The sequence below is a fragment of the Oryctolagus cuniculus genome, chromosome 19, assembly GCF_964237555.1.
Source record: "Oryctolagus cuniculus chromosome 19, mOryCun1.1, whole genome shotgun sequence".
NCBI lineage: Eukaryota > Metazoa > Chordata > Mammalia > Lagomorpha > Leporidae > Oryctolagus > Oryctolagus cuniculus.
In genome coordinates, this window is record NC_091450.1 from 6,751,922 (window position 1) to 6,770,918 (window position 18,997).

Below are 18,997 nucleotides of genomic sequence, written 5' to 3' on the forward strand. Positions count from 1 at the left end.
TATCCAGAAAAAGGGGCCCAAGCACTTGGGCCATCCTCTACTGCCTTCCCAGGCCATAGCAGAGAGCTGGATTAGAAGAGGAGCAGCCGGGACTTGAACCCCCTCCCATATGGGATGCTGGGGCTGTGGGCGGAGGCTTAGGCTGCTGTGTCACAGCACCGGCCCCAGGCAGGTTATCAGTCACTTCACCAATGTTCCCCCCGGAGACAGACTATTTTTAGAGTCCACATACGAGTGAAATTATGTAGTATTTATCTTTCTGTGTCTGGCTTATTTCACTTAACATAGCGTCTCTCAGGCTCACCCACCTGTTGCCAATGACAAGATTCCACCCTGTTTGTGGCTGAATAGCATTCCATGAGTATGGGATGCATGGGGATTCCACACCTTTTCTTTATCCATTCCTCCACTGATGGGCTCTTGGAACTCAAACAACCCTGCCGCACAAAAACAAATACTCCAACTGGAAAGTGGACAAACATTCTGAAGACACGATTTCCAAAAGGATGTATACAAATGGCCAACAAGTACGCAAAAAATAAATAAATAAATAAAAACCTCAGGATCACAGATCATCTGGGAAAGGCAAACCAATATCCTCTCACCTCAGTCTGAACGGCTAGCATAGAAAAAGTGCCCCTTACACACCGTGGCCGATGGATACCAGGATGGAAGGTTCCTCAAACAATTCCAAATTGAATTCCCATCCGGCCCCGCAGTGCTGCTCCTGGGGTTATACCCGGCTGAGCGAAGGGGCAGTTGCCCTTAGCAAGATTCCCCAGGCTCCGTGCAGGTGTTGCTCCTGCACCCCTGGGGTCGTCAGGGTAGGGCAGGGTGTGTGAGCCAGTCCCACCCCCGCCTGGTCAGCCCTGGTCCCCAGCTCCCAGATTCTCAACCTCATCCAACTCCTGTCCTGCCTTGGACTTGTCACGGGCTTTTCTGTGGGGAGGGAGGGCAGAATTTAAAATGCTGAAAATATGTTTTGTCCAGACGGGAGAATAGCATTCCCCTCCCCCACAATGTCCAGTGCACTCTGTTGTGGGACGGGGGTCCCTAGCTAGCTGGATTCCAAGCTGTTCTCCATCTCAGCGGCGTGAGAGGAATTCAAAGAAGAGAGGTAAAGTGCGAGCACCAGTGCAGGATTTATGAAAGAGATCAAGAGCAGGTATAAGCGCAGGCATCGTCGTGGGCAGCCGCCCTCCACGAGGAAAGAGGGCGCCGCCCCCATCGGAGCTGAGTGTGGCCCTTCCATGGGGCAGGCGGTGGTGTCCTAATTGAATATGCAAATATATGCAGTGTGGGCGGGGCTTCTATCTGGCAAGGTGTCATAGAGCCTCACGGTAGAGCTGGGTATACTGCATTATGGGAGAGTGAGGCTCAAGTGCATCATGGGAGAGTGGGCGTGTTGAACCACCCAGGAAGGGGAGGGGTTTTAGTGGTGCACGGCGCCTGCGCAGAGACCGTCTCTCGGCTCCTTTGTTGGCAAGGGGCTCCCTGCCTAGCCTAAGTCACTTCCAGCCTCGGTAACTAATATTCTCTCTCTTTTTTTTTTTTTTTTTAATATTTACTTTTTATTTATTTTTAAAGGTAGAGTTACAGAGACAGGAGGAGAACTAGATCTTCTGTTTGCTGATTCACTCCCCAAATGGCCACAACAGCTGGGACTAGGCCGGGACAAAGCCGGCAGCCAGGAGCTTCTTCCGGGTCTCCCACATTTGTGCTGAGGCCATCCTCCACGGCCCTCCCAGGCACATTAGCAGGGAGCTGGGTGGGAAGTAGAGCAGCTGGGCCTCAAACCGGCATCCCATATGGGATGCTGGTGCTTAAGGCCAGGGCTTTAACCCACAGTGCCACCGCACCAGCCCCTTAAAGTTGGTTTTTACCGTCAGGAAAGGCATCTCAACAGTGGTTCTGCCCTGAACATCAATGGTCACACCTTCTTGTCCTCTGCAGCCCCACTTCCGGCCCTGGATCCCGCGGGGAGGGCAGACCAGGCCTGGGGAGGAAGGATGGGCGAACTTGGCCTCAGGCAGCCCTGGCGGTGGGGTGGGGGATGGGGACAGCAAAGCAGAACCCATTCCTTAGCTCAGACCCTGGGTGCCAGGAGGCAATTGCACGAGGCTGGTTAACAAGGCAACCAGAAGGTTCTACACGTTCTACAAGGCCCAAGGTGGTAACAGAAGCAGAGCCAAACAGAAGTGGAGGGGGATTTAGGCTGAAGCGTCTACCCAGCCGGTGACTGCCCCGTTTGGGGAAGGCCACGGGGTGCGGGAAAGCCGGGGCGTTTCTGAGTCTGCGTGTTCCCAGTGACGATCTGCCTGCGGGTGCCTGTGTGCCCCATCCCCCCAGGGCTGGTGGCACCAGGACAGCCTGGCAGCACCGTGGCCGGGATCCCAGTTCAGGGGAGCTACCTGCTCAGCCTTGCACTGCCATTTGCCCAGCCTGGAGCCAGTCCACCCCCAGCTGGCCCGGCCGCCCTCAGGATTCGGCTTAAATGTCACTGCCTTTCTGGCATCCCCCCACCCCCACCCGGCCCGCCGCCGCCACCCTCACCCTAGCAACACTCAGCGTGTGACAACAGCATGAATCATTGGGCTGCAGCTATGTGAGGTGTCGCGCGCTGTTAGAGCGTGAACACCTCCGAGGCCATGTGTCACACGCCGCCTTTGCAGCTCCGGGGGCCAGCGCCCAGCCCTGGTGGAGGGATGCATGAATTAATGAATGGACAGACCATGACTTAAAAAAAAAAAATTGGAACGATTGATTTGAAAGGCAGAGTGACAGAGAGAGCGCTTCTATCTTCAACTCTAAAGATGACCACAATAGCCAGTTCTGGACCAGGCTGAAGCCAGGAGCCTGGAGCTCCATCCGGGTCTCCCACGTGAGTGACAGGAGTCCAAGCACTTGGGCCATCATCTACTGCCTTCCTAGTAGCATTAGCAGGGAGCTGGATCCAAGAGGCTGGTATTTTTTTTTTTTTTAAGATTTATTTATTTATTTATTCAAAGGGCAGAGTTACAGAAGCAGAGAGAGAGAGAGAGAGAGAGAGAGGTCTTCTGTCCACTGGTTCACTCCCCAGTTGGCTGCAATGGCCAGAGCTGCGCCGATCCGAAGCCAGGAGCCAGGAGCTTCTTCCAGGTCTCCCATGTGGGTACAGGGGCCCAAGGACTTGGGCCATCTTCCACTGCTTTCCCAGGCCATAGCAGAGAGCTGGATCGAAAGTGGAACAGCCGGGACTCGAACCAGCGCCCATAAAGGATCCCAGCACTGTAGGCAGCAGCTTTACCTGCTCTGCCAACGGCCGCCGCCCCCAGAGGCTGGTATCCTGAGATGAAAGTAGAAGTTGTAAAAAATCAAGATGGAGTCGCTTGTGACAACCCTACCACAGTTGAATACACGATGCTGGGAGGGGATGAGGGAAGGGTTCCCACGCTCCCTTGCCTGACAGAGCTGTCGCCAGACTCAGCCCAAAGCAGAGCCACACCCAGAGGCTGCAGCAGCCTCACACAGGAAGGACTTTGACAAGGACTCCACCCAGCAATGCCTGCTCAGCCTTGGACGAATGTCTCCCCGCTGTCAATCACTGTGGCCAGAGATGACTGTTTCAGAATATCTGATGTGAGCTCCTCGTTGTGCCTTTAGAAACTTCCTCTTGGGGCCAGTGCTGTGCCATAGCAGGTAAAGCCGCTGCCTAGTGCTGGCATCCCATATGGGCGCCGGTTCGAGTCCCGGCTGATCCACTTCCAATCCAGCTCCCTGCTAATATACCTGGGAAAGCAGCAGAAGATGGTCCAAGTCCTTGGGTCCCTTCACCCATGTGGGAGACCTGGAGGAAGCTCCTGGCTCCTGGCTTTGGATTGGCCCAGATCCGGTCATGTGGCCATCTGGGGAGTGAACCAGCGGATGGAAGATGGAAGACACCTCTCTCTCTCTCTCTGCATCTCTGTAACTCTGCCTTTCAAATAAATAAATAAATCTTAAAAAAAAAAAAAAACAAAACCACCTTCCTCGCATCTCTACCTCTAGGCAGAGTTTACTGTTCAACTATTTCCAAATAAATGTCTTATTTTTTGGAGAATTTCTCTGATTATTTTGTATTGTTTTTATATTTTCTATCTAAGAAAACTAAGGTTCAGGAAAAGGTTAAACAGTGAGAGGCCGGGTGGTGGTGCAGCAGGTAAAGCCACCACCTGCACTGTGGGCATCCCGGCTGCTCCACTTCCCATCCAGCTCCCTGCTAATGCTCCTGGGAAAGCAGCGGAAGATGGCCCAAGTGCCTGGGCCCCTGCACCCACGTGGGAGACCCGGATGGAGTTTCAGGCTCCTGGTTTCAGCCTGGCCCAGCTCTGATTGTTGCAGTCAGTTGGGGAATAAATTAACAGATGGATCTCCCCCTGCCCCAACTCTTCCTTTCAAAAAAAAAAAAAAAAAAATCTTAAAAAAAAAGTGTGAGATCAAGGAGCCCCAGGCCCACGGTTTTCCCAACCACAGGGGAACCCTGTGGTACATTCACAGCCTGGCCGGGCCAGGAGTCAGGGGAGGCAGGGAGGGCCCCAGGGTCCGGAGGGAGGACAGGAGGGAGGTCCAGGGGACCTGGGAGGGCTGATCCCGCAGGCTGGGCCAGCCCCTTCCTCTGACAGCCCCACCCTCAGCCTGTGACCTGGGGACAGTGGATCCCAGCGGCGGACACACCAGCCCGCGGCCCGAGTCGCCATGGACGCAGAAGGTAAAGGGATACCTACCTGCTCCCCTGCGTGCCCATCCCCCGTCCTGCCTGTCTCTTCCCCAGCCCCTTCCCCCTGCGCCACAAGACCCCCTGTCTCCTGGGCTCCGCATCTGCTCCCCGGAACCCCCCCCCCCGCCCCCAGGCCTCGTGACCCTCCCCTCTCCTCCACCGGGAGAAGAGGGACCCTGGAGAACTCTGGGGAGGAGAGGGGCTTGTGCCCCAGGAGAGGACTTGCGCGGCCCAGGGGCTGGGGGGCTGGGGACTGCCACGCTGGACACAGGGGCCACTCTGGACTTTGTCCCTCGCCGGCAGTGCAGAGGATGAGAGAGGCAAAGTTCCCGTGCCTTCGGTGGCCGAGTGGGGGCGGAGCTGGCGTCCCGGGACTCCCGGGCCTGGACGGGAGGCTGCAAGCAAGGACAGGGACCAGGCTCCCTCCGCGGGACTTGGACAGCTCCCTGCCGGCTCAGAGCCTCGTTTTCTTGCGTCGGTCCACTGCCAAGCCCCTGAGTTTCCACCTTCTCTCGCCAGCCTCCTCCCTCCACTCCCTGTTTGGGCTCCTCTGGTGGCGCCGCCATGGACCCCGTGCTCTGGTGTGTGTGTGGGGGTCCCATGCCGGTTCACACCCCGGCACCTTCCAGTCTGCGTGGTGCCTTTGTATTTGGAAAGAACTCTGGCCTGGGTCTGCCTCCCCACTGCTGCTCTGAATGGAGCAGACGAATGCCTTAGCGGGGTGGGGGCGGGGGGTTCTGAGCGGATTCCTGGAGGGTCTGGGGTCTTTAGTGAAGAGTCCCGGATGTGCTTTGGAGGAGTTCATGAGCCCCCAACTTTGAATGTGAAATTGTGCGTGGTGTGAGAGCATAATTTTCAGCAGAGCAGGATTATTATTGTTGTTGTTTATTTGAGAGGCAGAGACACAGATCTTCCACTCACCAGTTCAAGTCCGGGCGCATTAGCAGGGAGCTGGATCGGAAGTGGAGTAGCCGGGATTTGAACCAGCGCCCATATGGGATGCCAGCTGCAGAGAGCTTAACCTATGCCACAGCGCCATCTCCCACCCCTATTTTAAAGATTTATTTACTTACTTGAAAGGCAGAGTTACAGAGAGAGAGAGAGAGAGAGAGAGAGAGAGAAAGAGGTCTTCCATCCTCTGGTCACTCCCCAAATGGCTGCAGTGGCCCGGGCTGGGCTGTGGCTGGAACCAGGGTCCTGGAATTCAACCCAGGTCTCCACGTGTGTGGCAGGGACCCAGCTACTTCAGCCACCGCCACTGCCTCCTTGCCTGCATTAGCAGAAAGCTGGAACCAAGAGTCAGAACCAGGAATTGAACCCAGGCACTCCGGGATGCAGGTGTCCTAACCATTAGGCTAAACGTCCACTTCCCAGATTCTTTTAAGAGCAAATGGAAGGGGCCAGCGCTGTGGCGTAGTGGGCTAAGCCTCCTCCTGCAGCGCCGGCATCCCCTATGGGAGCAAGTTCGTGTGCTGGCTGCTCCTTTTCCCATCCAGCTCCCTGCTGTGGCCTGAGAAAGCAGTGGAGGATGGCCCAAGTCCTTGGGCCCTACACCCATGTGGGAGACCTGGAAGAAGCTCCTGGCTCCTGGCTTCGGATTGGCCCAGCTCCAGCTGTTGCAGCCATCTGGGGAGTGAACCAGTGGGTGGAAGACCTCTCTCTGTGTCTCTACCTCTCTCTGTAATACTGCCTTAAATAAATAAATAAACCTTTTAAAATAAAAGAGGAGTAAATGAACTATTTCAAGAGTCGAGGGAGGAGAGCAGCTGCTGTGGCGCCGCGCGTTAAACTGCGTTTGGAGCACCCGCGCCCCACATCCGAGGACAGTTCCAGTCTCCACTCTTCTGCTCCGGACCCGGGTCTCTGCGCATGCGCATGCGCCTGGGCGTCCGCGATGATGTCCCACGTGCTTGGGTGCCTGCCACTCACCTGGGAGGCTCAGAGCTCTTGGCTCCTGGCTTCAGCCTGGCCCAGCCCTGGCTGTTGCAGCCATTTGGGGAGTGAACCAGCAGATAGGAAATCAATCTCTCTCTCTCTCTCTCTCTCTCAAATAAATAAACAAACCGTTCTAGAAAAGAGGCAAGGATGGAGGCAGGTATTTAGCCCAGCGCATGGCCCTTACAAAAATCTCTGGTTTCAGTCCCTGGCTCCAGCTTGCTGCCCCTGCAGATCCCGCAGGGCAGCCGTGATGGCTGAGCTATGTGAGTTCCTGGCACTCAGTGTGGGAGAGCTGACCCCAGTCCTGACGGTGCAGGCATCCGGAGGGCTGAGCCAGTGCATGGGAGCTGGCTCTCTCTCTGCCTCTCTTCCCATCATGCCGGCCTCTGCGGTTTTCCTTCGAGACGACCTCAGATGTCTGGGTCAGGCCGCCGCTGCCGCCTGCTGGCCACAGGACTCAGGCGAGAAGCTCGGTCTCACCGTGCCTCAGTTTCCTTGTTGGTAAAACAAGTGCAAGGCTGGGACTGTGGTGAGGCCGGAGCGGCTCATGGAAGCCGCTCAGTGGTGGTGGTACCGGTGATGCCAGCGGCTCCTCTTCTCTGTCCCCCCGTCTCCTATCCCTCCACAGCTCCCCAGTTCCTGGGGAAACCCCCCGAGTGTCCACCTCCCCCTGGACATCTCCCTGACACGTCCCACCCACGCCATCCTCACCACCTGCTCTTCCCCTGATGTCTCGGGTCCTGCCCTTGCCCAGGCTGGAAACCACAGGGGTCTCTCTCTCTCTCTCTCTCTCTCTCTCTCTCTTTTCCCCCTCCCCCACCCACTCTCTCTCATCCCAGGATCCCAAACAATTGCCAGGTCCATGACATCACCCATCTCTTCCCTTTCTGGGTCCACAACCTCCTTGCTCTGTGCACCTGTTCGGAGACACACACCCCCCCTCGTGTCGCTGTCACTGCACATGTGGTGACATGTGATGCTTAACTGGGGGCCCAGCAGGAAAGGTCGGCACCATGATCACGGCCAGGGGAGGCAGACAGTCTCCGGGCAGGGCAGAGCTGGGGGCGGGAACACAGGACCTGGTCCGGAGTCGGGACAGAAGCGGGGGCAGGAGGGGAGGGCAAAGGCAGCAGGCCCCGGGGGTGAAGGCGGCAGGGGTGGTCCCAGCACCCAGGAACAGAGCCCCTTCCTCATGACCCTGGGGGAGGACGCCCCATCCCATTCACCCTGCCCAAGTGGTCACCATGGCCTCCCACCTTGCATTTTTCCAGAGCCCTAAGGGGCTGGCATTCAGCCTGCTGGTTGAGACACCACTTAAGATGGCCCATCCCACGTTGGAGTCTCTGGCTTTGATTCCAGCTGCCTGCTACCATCGCCCTGGGAGGCAGCAGGTGACAATGGGTCCAGCGCTTGGGTGACAGAGTTCAGAATAACTAGAGAAGGAGGCTCTGGGTTTCCTGTCCCGTAGAAGTGACTCGTGTTTGAGGAGTTGGAGACACGAATTACCCCGATTCGATCATTACACATTGCATGCACGTACAGAACACTGTACCCCATAATATGCACAAGTATCCCATGTCAGTAAAACAGGAAATAAAAAGAACCATAGATACAGTATAAATGTTTAAACTTCAGATTTCATTTTTTAAAAAGATTTATTTATTTTTATTTGAAAGGCAGAGTTACAGAGGGGCAGAGACAGAGAGAGAGGAGGAGACAGAGAAAGGCGGATCTTCCATCTGCTGGTTTACTTCCCAATAGCCAGGGCTGAGCCAGGCCAAATCCAGGAGCCAGGAGCTTCTTCCAGGTCTCCCACATGGATGCAGGGGTCCTTGGGCCACACCTTCTCTTGATTTTCCCAAGCCATTAGCAGGGAACTGGATTGCAAGTGGAGCAACCAGGACTCGAACCAGCACCCATATGGTTTGCTCACACTGCAGGTGGTGGCTTTACCTGCCAAGTCACAGTGCTAGCCCCCGAATTCCATTTTTAAAGAAATAACATTGGGATCGGTGCTGTGTCTTTAAAAATGTATGTATTTATTAATTTGTGTATTTGAAAAGCAGAGAGACACACAGAGAGACACAGAGAGCTCCTATGTGCTGGTTCACTTCCCAAATGCCTGCAAAGCCAGGAGCCAGGAACTCAATTCAGGTCTGTCACATAGTTGGCAGGGACCCCAATATTTGAGTTTTCACTGCCGCCTCCAAAGGTGCACTTTTGCAGGAAGCTGGAGTTGGGAGCAGAGACAGGACTTGAACCCAGGCACTGATATGGGATGAGGGCGTCCCAAGAAGCTGCTGCTGCCTTTTTTTTTTTTTAAGATTTTATTTATTTATTTGAGAGGTGGAGTTATAGACAGTGAGAGGGAGAGACAGAGAGAAAGGTCTTCTGTCCGATGGTCCCAGTTGGCCGCAATAGCCGGAGCTGTGCCGATCTGAAACCAGGAGCCAGGAGCTTCTTCCGGGTCTCCCACATGGGTGCAGGGGCCCAAGGGCTTGGACCATCTTCCACTGCTTTCCCAGGCCATAGCAGAGAGCTGGATCAGAAGTGGAGCAGCCGGGACTCAAACCAGCGCCCATATGGGATGCCAGCACTGCAGGTGGAGGATTAACCTACTGTGCCAGGATGCCGCACCCCCCCCCCCCTTTAAGATATATTTTATTTACTTGAAAGGCAGAGAGAGGGGTATGTGGTTGGGGAGGGGGATCTTCCTTCCATGGATTCACTCCACAATGGTCTCAAGCAAATGCCAGGAGCCAGGAATTTCACGCAGGTCTCCCACGTGGGTGCAGGGACCCAAAGACTTGGGCCATCGTCCGCTGCTTTACCCAGGCGCACCGGCAGGGAGCAGGATCGGAAGTGGAGCAGCCGGGACTTGAATGGGATGCCGATGTCACAGGCGGTGGCTTAACCCGCTGCGCCACAACGCCCGACACCCCAAGCTGCTTAACCACTGCGTTCATTTCTGATCCAAATCCTGTTCCTGTAGTGATTTCCCCTTGCCTGCAACAGCAGAACCCTAACTGCTCCCTCTCATCTACGCCAGCCCTGCCCCGCCCCATCCCCGCTCTGCCTTCTCCCTGGGCCCCATCGCCTGCACCTGTCCCCTCCCCTGCCCACGTGCGCCGTTGTCTGAGGAGCCCGGCTCTGTCGTGAGTGACCCGCACAGCGTAACGAAAGGCCATCTCTCCGCTCCGGAAGTCGTGGGTGGTTTCAGCACTTGTGATGGGGGCATCACATCCGACCCTCTGGGAGAGAAGGGGGACAGGAAGAGACAGGGAGCAGAGGCTGGGGCGCCGACCAGTCTCTGTCTCCACCTGCTGGTGACTGAAGGCATCGACCAGAGAACAGGTGGGAGAAGGGACCTGGCCAGGCCGAGGCTCGGCCACTTCCTGCCCGGTCCATGCAGCAGCTCTGTGACTTCCTCCTAAAACTGCCTGAGGCCACCTGTGCCCAGGTAGCAGAGTCCGGATTCCAACCCAGGGGTTTCTGATTCTCTATATATCTATCATCTATCTATCTATCTATCTATCTATCTATCTATCTAGTTCCATCCTAGACGGAGGGGTGGCAGGCAGCATTGTCTAAAGAAAAAATGCCTAAGGTCAAAGCCTTGAAAATTGCTAACCTCTGAGATGGGCTTTGTGGCACAGGGGCTTCAGCCACCACGTGGCACGCCGGTGTCCCATGTCAGAGTGCCAACTGGGGTCTCAGCGGCTCCGCTTCTGATCCAGCTCCCCGCTAACGCATGCTGGGGGGCAGCAGGTGGTGGTTGAAGAGCCTGGGCCCCGTTTCCGGGAGAGCCCTGGATGGGGTTCCTGGCTCCCAGTTTTAGCCAGACCAAACCCTGGCTGTTGCAGGTATTTGGGGAATAAATTAGAACCCGGAAGATTTCTCTGTCTCTGTGTTGCTTTGCTGTTTAAGTAGAAGAAAATGAATACGTATTTTTTTAAGATTCATAACATCCATCTGCTTAAGTAAATTGTTTTTCCTGTCCGTTGGGAAATTAGCGCTTGGTTTGAGCTGCAGAATCCCTTAATCAGCCTCCTATAGCAAGCACAGAATTCTGTTCATCCCAGGTTTTTTAGTTTTATTTTCATTTTCTTTGAAAGGCGGGGGTGGGCGGAGGGGAGATGGAGAGAGGTCGTCCATGCACCGGGTCACTCCCCAGATGCTCACACAGCCAGGGCTGGGCCGGGCCACAGCCAGGAGCCTGGAACTCCATCCTGGACCCCCACGTGAGTGGCAGGGGCCCAGGGACTCCAGCCATCGGGCGCTGCCTCCTAGGGTGCACGTTAGCAGGGAGCTGGGTGGGATGTGGAGGAGGAGCCAGGACTCAATTTCGGGCCCTCTATGTGGGCGTGGCAGGAGCAGCAACTTCAACGCTGCACCAATCACCTGGACTGGTTCTAGCCATTCCATGCGCATGCGTGGAGCCTCCCTCCGTGCCTTGCCCCGTGCAGGCGCAATGTCTGGTTTTTCTATCTTTTTAAATTTTTTATATTAACCCATTAAAGATCATCTATCACTGAATAGTTAACTTGGTTTCTTTTTCTTTTTTAAAAAGATTTATTTATTTATTTGAAAGTCAGAGTTACACAGAGAAGGAGAGGCAGAGAGAGAGAGAGAGAGAGAGAGAGAGAGAGAGAGGTCTTCCATCCACTGGTTCACTCCCCAGTTGGCTGCAAGGGCTGGAGCTGCGCTGATCTGAAGCCAGGAGCCAGGAGCTTCTTCCAGGTCTCCCACATGGGTGCAGGGGCCCAAGAACTTGGGCCATCTTCTACTGCTTTCCCAGGCCACAGCAGAGAGCTGGATCAGAAGTGGAGCAGCCGGGACTCAAACCAGTGCCCATGTGGGTTTGACCTGCACCACAATGCTGGCCCCTGAATGCCAGTTCTCTGAGTCCAGGGTGGGGTGGGGGATGGGATGCCTGGGAAGTGGCCCCCACCCCCCGGAGATTTGATCCGTTGGTCTCACAGTTGGCAAGGTCCCCAGGTGACCCTGTGAGCACCCACCACCCCCAGTCTTTTTGACGTGACCTTGTGGCTTCTGCCCCCTCCACCCACCACCAAAGCCACTCAGGCACAGCCCACCCCCACCCCACCACACCCTCGTTGCTGAGTCCAAAGACCCATTCCCAACTTGCTTCCACGTTGCTTCTGCCGACACCGACTTCCGGAACCTTCTGCTTCTGGGATGCGCACTCCTGGCACCGCCCCTCTTGTTGACAGCCATGACCTCTGTCTTTTCATCACTGAGTTTCCCACGGCCCTGCGTGGCCTCAGCCACTGCTATGCCATCGTCATCCTCACTGTTGGTCAGCTTTTTGTCCCTGTAATTAAAATACCTGCGGAAAGCCAACTTGTAAAGGGAAAATGGTTTGGGAACTCTCTCTCTCTCTCTCTATCTCTCTCTCTCTCTCTCTGTCACATTGACTTTCAAATAAATAAAAGAAAAAAGAGGGACAGAGACAGAGAGACACACATGCTTCTGCCATGAGGCAGCAGGTGGCAGGTGCTCACCGAGCCAGCACTGGGATGTTTGGACTTCCAGTCTCCAAAACTATGAGCTAAATAAATCTCTTTTCTTTGCAAAGTGGCCTGCCTTAGGAATTGTCTTATAGAAACAAACAAAAAAAAATGGACTAGTATGAGGGAGAAAAGTTTGTGAAAATTGCACAGTATATTTTAATAGTGTGTGTTTTTTTAATTGATCTGAAAGTGAGAGAGAGAGAGAGAGAGAGAGAGAGAGAGAGAGAGAGAGAGAGAGAATCTTCTATAGGCTGGTTCAGAGAGAATTCTGAGAGGCAGAGCTGCAGCCATCAGGCCGCAGGTCTCCTCGTGGCCAACAGATGGCGATGTTGCACCGCGTCTGGGTCCCCTGCCCGCCGCCTTCGGTAGAGATGACGGCTCCGGACCTTAGGCCTGGGAGAGATCTCCAAGGGAGAGACGCCCCGGCCCGCTGGGCTGACTGCCGCCAGGTTGCCGTGTGCCCTCATTCCCTCTCTGGTCCTTGGTCCAGCCGGAAGTTCCCTGGTGCTGTAGAGAAGGCATCCCCAGGGTGGAACAGACCAAGCTCCTGTTTCCCTGGGGCTTCCCCTGGTGAGCAATGCATCCCGGGGTGGGCATCAGGCTCGGTGCCACGGCTTGGGACACCGGCCAGCGCCGCGGCTCACTAGGCTAATCCTCCGCCTGCGGCGCCGGCACACCAGGTTCTAGTCCCGGTCGGGACGCCGGATTCTGTCCCGGTTGCTCCTCTTCCAGTCCAGCTCTCGGCTGTGGCCAGGGAGTGCAGTGAAGGATGGCCCAAGTCCTTGGGCCCTGCATCTGCATGGAAGACCAGGAGGAAGCACCTGGCTCCTGGCTTTGGATTGGCACAGTGCACTGGCCGCAATGCGCCGGCCGTAGTGGCCATTTGGGGGGTGAACCAACTGAAAAAGGAAGACCTTTCTCTCTGTCTCTCTCTCATTGTCTAACTCTGCCTGTCAAAAAAAAAAAAAAAAAAAAACACCTTGGGACACCTGCATCCCATCAGAGTGCCTGGCCTCAGGCCTTGGCTCTGCTTCTGCTCCAGCTTCCTGCTTGTGCGCGCTCCAGGAGGCAGCAGAAGGAGGACCTTTCTTTCTGTCTCTCCCTCTCTCTCTGTAACTCTGCTTCTCACATAAATCAGTATTTTTAAAAAACAAAGGTATGAAAGGGAGGGAGCAGGTGTCTTGTTTAATAGAAAAGGATTTGATATTTATAGTACTTTTTTTTTTTTTTTTTTTTGACAGGCAGAGTGGACAGTGAGAGAGAGAGACAGAGAGAAAGGTCTTCCTTTGCCATTGGTTCACCCTCCAATGGCTGCCACGGCTGGCGTGTTGCGGCCGGTGCACCACGCTGATCCGAAACCAGGAGCCAGGTGCTTCTCCTGGTCTCCCATGGGGTGCAGGGCCCAAGCACTTGGGCCATCCTCCACTGCCTTCCAGGGCCACAGCAGAGAGCTGGCCTGGAAGAGGGAAAACCAGGAAAGAATCTGGCGCCCCGACCGGGACTAGAACCCAGTGTGCCGGCGCCTCTAGGTGGAGGATTAGCCTATTGAGCCACGGCGCCGGCCTTTATAGGACATTTAAAAATAACTAGGTATCCTGTATTTTTTTAAAAAATTATTTATGTATTTTCATTTTTATTTGAGAGGGGGGAAGAGAGAGGGAGGGAGAGAGGGATCCATCTATCCACTGGTTCACTCTCCAAATGCCTGGGCTGTGTAGGCTGAAGACAGGAACGACTCCATCCAGGTCTCCCATGTAGTTGGCAGGGCCCCCAGTTCTTGAGCTGGGTACACCTGCTGCCCCCTAGTGTTCATTAGCGGGAAGCTGGATGGGAAACAGCGCAGCCAGAACTCAAATCCAGCGCTCAGATTGGGGATTTGGGCGGCCCAGGAGGGGACCGCACTGCTGGCCTCACAGCTGCCCCGCGGTGCTGTCTTCACAATTGTTCTGTGGGGCAAACCCTGCCCAGCGCACAGAGCCGCCCTCCGCCCTGCCCCCTCCCAGGGACCCCCACTCTTCTCCTGACCCTGGGCTGTGGTCAGTTAAATGTTTGGGTTGTCCCCCCGAGCCTGCAGCTGTTCTGTCTTTTCTTGGTCCGCAGGCCTGGCACTGCTGCTGCCCCCTCCCACACTGGCAGCGCTGGCCAGCAGCTGGCTGCAGGAGGACTGCCCCGGCCTCCACGTCACAGCCCTGGTGACCGGCGCAGCCCCCTCGCAGGCGGCGCTGTGGGCCAAGTCCCCCGGCGTACTGGCTGGACGGCCTTTCTTCGACGCCATCTTTGCCCAGCTCGGCTGCCAGGTCTCCTGGCTCCTCCCCGAGGGATCCAAGCTGGTGCCTGTGACCAAGGTGGCCGAGGTCCGGGGCCCCGCCCACCGCCTGCTGCTGGGAGAACGCGTGGCCCTCAACACGCTGGCTCGCTGCAGCGGGATCGCCAGCGCCGCCACCGAGGCCGTGCGCGTGGCCAGGGGCACTGGCTGGACGGGGCACGTGGCCGGCACGAGGAAGACGACACCAGGCTTCCGGCTGGTGGAGAAGTATGGGCTGCTGGTGGGCGGGGCGGCCCCCCACCGCTACGACCTGGGAGGGCTGGTGATGGTCAAAGACAACCACGTCGTGGCGGCTGGGGACGTGGAGCAGGTGCGTGTGTGCGGAGCCCCGCCCTGGCCGGCCCTTCCCCCTGCCCGGGATAGCAAAGGGCTGGAGGATTCCTCGGGCCTCAGCTGTTCCATCCATAAAATGGAGCCCTTCGTGACCTCGGAATCGCATCCGAAAGCGCCTTGAGGGGGCCCCGTCCCGGGTCCCTCTCTCCGGGCCCACTTCCCTGTCTATTAAATGTCCCCCACGGCCCCTTCTTCAGGATCTGAGTCAAACTGAAGTCAGATCCGGATCCTAGATCCTGCTGGCAGTTGGCTGCGCCTGGATCCCCCAGCGGGATCCCTTGCACGTGGTTCACCCCAATGTCCAGTTTCCGCACCGGTGCCAAGTTCATGACTCAGGGCCTTCCAAATGCCAGCCCCAGCCCCCTTGTGCCTCTGCCCCCGCCCCCGCCTCGGCGCGCCCCGTGCCGGGGTTGGGGGGGGGCGCTGGGGGTCCCCGCACCGGCCTCACGCTGGCCCTGGTGCGCTCGCAGGCAGTGCGGGGGGCGCGGCGGGCGGCCGACTTCGCGCTGAAGGTGGAGGTGGAGTGTAGCAGCCTGCAGGAAGCCGTGCGCGCCGCCCGGGCGGGGGCCGACCTGGTCCTGCTGGACAACTTCCAGCCGGAGGTGAGGCTGGGGCGGGGACCGGGCGGGACGGGGGAGGGAAAGGGGCCGAGCGGGCTCTCACCTGCGCCCCGCTGTGTCCTGCAGGAGCTGCACCCCACGGCGGCGGCGCTGAAGGCCCAGTTCCCCAGCGTGGTGGTGGAAGCCAGCGGCGGCGTCACGCTGGGCAACCTGCCCCAGTTCTGCGGGCCCCACGTGGATGTCATCTCCCTGGGGATGCTGACCCAGGCCGCCCCCGCCCTCGACTTCTCCCTCAAGCTGTTTGCTGAAGGGACCACGCCAGTGCCCCACGCCCGCCGCTCCTAGAGCCGAGGAGGTGATGTTTGGGTCCAGGGGCTGACAGGACACAGCACTGGCCAGCCTGGGCTCCACTCCCCTCTGCCACCTACTGCTCCTGTGACCTGGCAGGACTGACTGCATCGCTGCTCCACTCAGTTTCCCCATCTGTAAAATGGGTCTAATAAATGCTCAACCCTTTGGGTCTTTCTGGGTGATAATTAACACACAATGAGCGGCCGGTCAGTTCCACGGGCCATGTTCTGGGGTGAGCATTTGCTTTTATCTGCTACTATCTCTGAAGTCTGGTGTCCTTTTGTTTGTTTATGATTTATTCATTTATTTGAAAGGCTGAGCTACAGAGAGGCAGAGAGAGAGAGGTCTTCCATCCGATGGTTTACTCTCCAGTTGGCCGCAACGGCCGGAGTTGCGCCAATCTGAAGCCAGGAGCCAGGGCTTCTTCCTGGTCTCCCATGCAGGCACAGGGGCCCAAGGACTTGGGCCATCCTCCACTGCTTTCCCAGGCCACAGCAGAGAGCTGGATGGGAAGTGGAGCAGCTGGGACTCGAACCGGCGTCCGTAAGGCACCGCAGGCTGCAGCTTCATCTGCCATGCCACAGCGCCAGCCTCAGGCTAAGTTTTAAGCACACCCTCGACCCAGACCTGGCTCAGCTCCTCTCCCCGGCTCCAGGAACCTCCCGGTTGGCTGGAGCGCAGAGGAGGGGGTTCCAATGCGGGGTGGGGGCGGGGGCAGCCACGCCCTCCTTGCCGGTGGCGGGTGGGGGGCGGTGGAGCTACAGACGCAGCCGCGCGGGCAGAGGCCCCGAGGAAATGGCTTGGACGGTGTGCTGTCAGCTTTGAGGCGGGGACTGGGGAGGCGGTGGGGCGGCTCCATAGCCCAGCGCGGCGAGGCCGAGGCTTGGACTCTGTTGCCAGGAGCAGCCCGAGGCCGGCTGGAAAGCGAAGCCCGTATGTCCACGGCTCAGCAGGGATCCGCTGCGGGAAAGTGCGGTGCAGGGGCTCCGCGCGGACGCGGGGTGGGGCTGGGGGGCCAGGAGGAGGCTGCTGACCCCGCCTCGGCGGTGGTGGGTCATGGCGATGGGAAGCGAGAGGGGCGCAGGCGCGGACGCAGCTCCTGTGGCGGCAGCGCGTGCAGAGGAGCCCCGCGCGTTCGAGGCAGCAGAAGGGCCGAGTGTGGGTCCCTGGGGACTCTCACCTCCCCTGGCTTTCTCCCATAAGTTGTGCACGCTTCCTCCTTGCCTGGCCAGCATGGGACAAGGTGGATCGTTTCTCCAGGCAGCCCCAGGCTCAGTGTAAAGTCCACCCTGCAAATGTGCCCGTCAGACGGGTTTGCAGTGTGACCACCACGTGTTGCTGGCAGCCGGCCAGGCACCACCGACGCCGGCTGGGGGTGGGGGGAGAGGAAGCCGCCCCGCAGGGACTGCGTCCTGGCCTGGCACCCGTAGGTCCCTCTCCCTCAGTTAATGCTCGAGAGGCTGGGACCTGGGACCTGCAACTTAACGCAGCCGCAAACGAGAGCAGGTGCTGGGGCGCCCGCATCCGTGTCTAGCCTGAGTGCTGACTACTTCACTTCCAGTACACCTCCCTCCTAACGCCCCCACCGCACCCCCGGGAAGCCAGATGCCCAGGTACTTGAGTCCCTCCCAGACTCACCTGGGAGACCCGGGTGAGGTGCTGGGCTCCTGGCTTCTGTGCCGTCCAGCACCAGCTGTTGTGGGCATTTAGACAGCGAGCTAGTGCATGGAAGACCTCTCTCTGTGTCTCTCTGCCTTTCAAATAAATAAATAAATAATCTTAAAAATAGTAATGGAGCAGCGTGTGAAATCCATTACCCTTGGCTCATCCAATTAATAGTCATTGAACACCTACCACGTACCAGGCGTGATTCTAGAAACTGGATCTACAACACTGAGGAAACAGACGGACATCCCTGTCTGCTTGGAGTTTCTATTCTAGGGCGGATGTGGGTTTGGGCTGGGAAAGAACAGACAATGAGAAATTAAGTCAACACAGGTGCAGAAAACCAAATGTCAAATCCCCGCGGGGCCACCAGAGGGCACTGCAGGCACACCGCCCTGCATCCGCCTCCGGCGCCCTGCCTGGATTTGGGAGGACAGTAGCCAAGGCGGCTGTGGGAACTGAAAGATAGCATCTGCGGAGACGTCTGCGCAAGAGCGGAACTAGGAAGAGTTAAAAGCAAGCTTGCCAACCACTGTCCCTGCTTAACCCCCTCGTCAGTTCCCCATCCCCCTGCCCCAGGGCTCCCAGTGACTTCAAGGTCCCGGGCAGCTCCAAGTTCACTCAGGAGCCACCTGCACCCCCGCCACCGTTCGCCCACTTACCCCACCCCCACCCTGCCTCTACCCACCTTCCTTATTCACTCACTCGGCTGCCCACCGTCTCTGCCGCCCACCCACCCACTTAATGCTACCCTCGGACCCCTTCCTCCGCCCTCCCCACCAGCCGATGCTGGGAAAACCCAGAGCTGGGGCACCCAGGGTCAGCGTGGGCAGGAGGTCAGCCCAGACGGATGGAGTCAGTGACTTTCGTCCGTGGGCTTGAGGTTAAGTAGGTCTTGGCGATGAAATGGGAAAGGGTTTAAAAATAGCAGGACATCCTTGGCAAAAATCAACTGTATCTGAAACAATTCCATTTTGCATCTTTCAAAAATTCCACCGTGGAGTCATGCCATGGACACACATATGGATCAGAGAACCAACTGCTCCTAAGAAGTTTGCAGGGGCCGGGGCTGTGGCATAGCCAGTGAAGCCGCTGCCTGCAGAGCCGGCAACCCATATGGATTCTGGTTCGAGCCCCAGCTGCTCCACTTCCGATCCTGCTCCCTGCTAATGACCTGGGAAAGCGGCGGAGGACGGCCCGTGTGCCTGAGCTCTTGCACCCGTGTGGGAGACCTGCATGAAGCTCGTGGCTTCTGCTTGGCCCAGCCCTGGCCACTGGGGTCATTTGGGGAGTGAGCCGATGGATGGAAAATATCTGTCTTTTTTTTTTTTTTTTTTTTTTTTTACAGGCAGAGTGGACAGTGAGAGAGAGAGACAGAGAGAAAGGTCTTCCTTTGCCGTTGGTTCACCCTCCAATGGCCGCTGCGGCGGGTGCGCTGCCGCCGGTGCACCACGCTGATCCGATGGCAGGAGCCAGGTGCTTCTCCTGGTCTTCCATGGGGTGCAGGGCCCAAGCACTTGGGCCATCCTCCACTGCACTCTCGGGCCACAGCAGA

General features: G+C 57.3%; 1 protein-coding gene across 1 annotated transcript; it reads left to right on the forward strand.

The window, feature by feature from the left end:
- Window positions 1-4,614: 4,614 nt before the first annotated feature.
- Window positions 4,615-15,942, forward strand: QPRT (quinolinate phosphoribosyltransferase). The gene is made up of 4 exons (XM_002721741.5): window positions 4,615-4,726; window positions 14,308-14,843; window positions 15,337-15,468; window positions 15,553-15,942. Exons 1-4 carry the CDS (start codon window positions 4,714-4,716, stop codon window positions 15,769-15,771), a joined length of 900 nt encoding a protein of 299 aa, XP_002721787.2. The 5' UTR covers window positions 4,615-4,713; the 3' UTR covers window positions 15,772-15,942.
- Window positions 15,943-18,997: the final 3,055 nt, after the last annotated feature.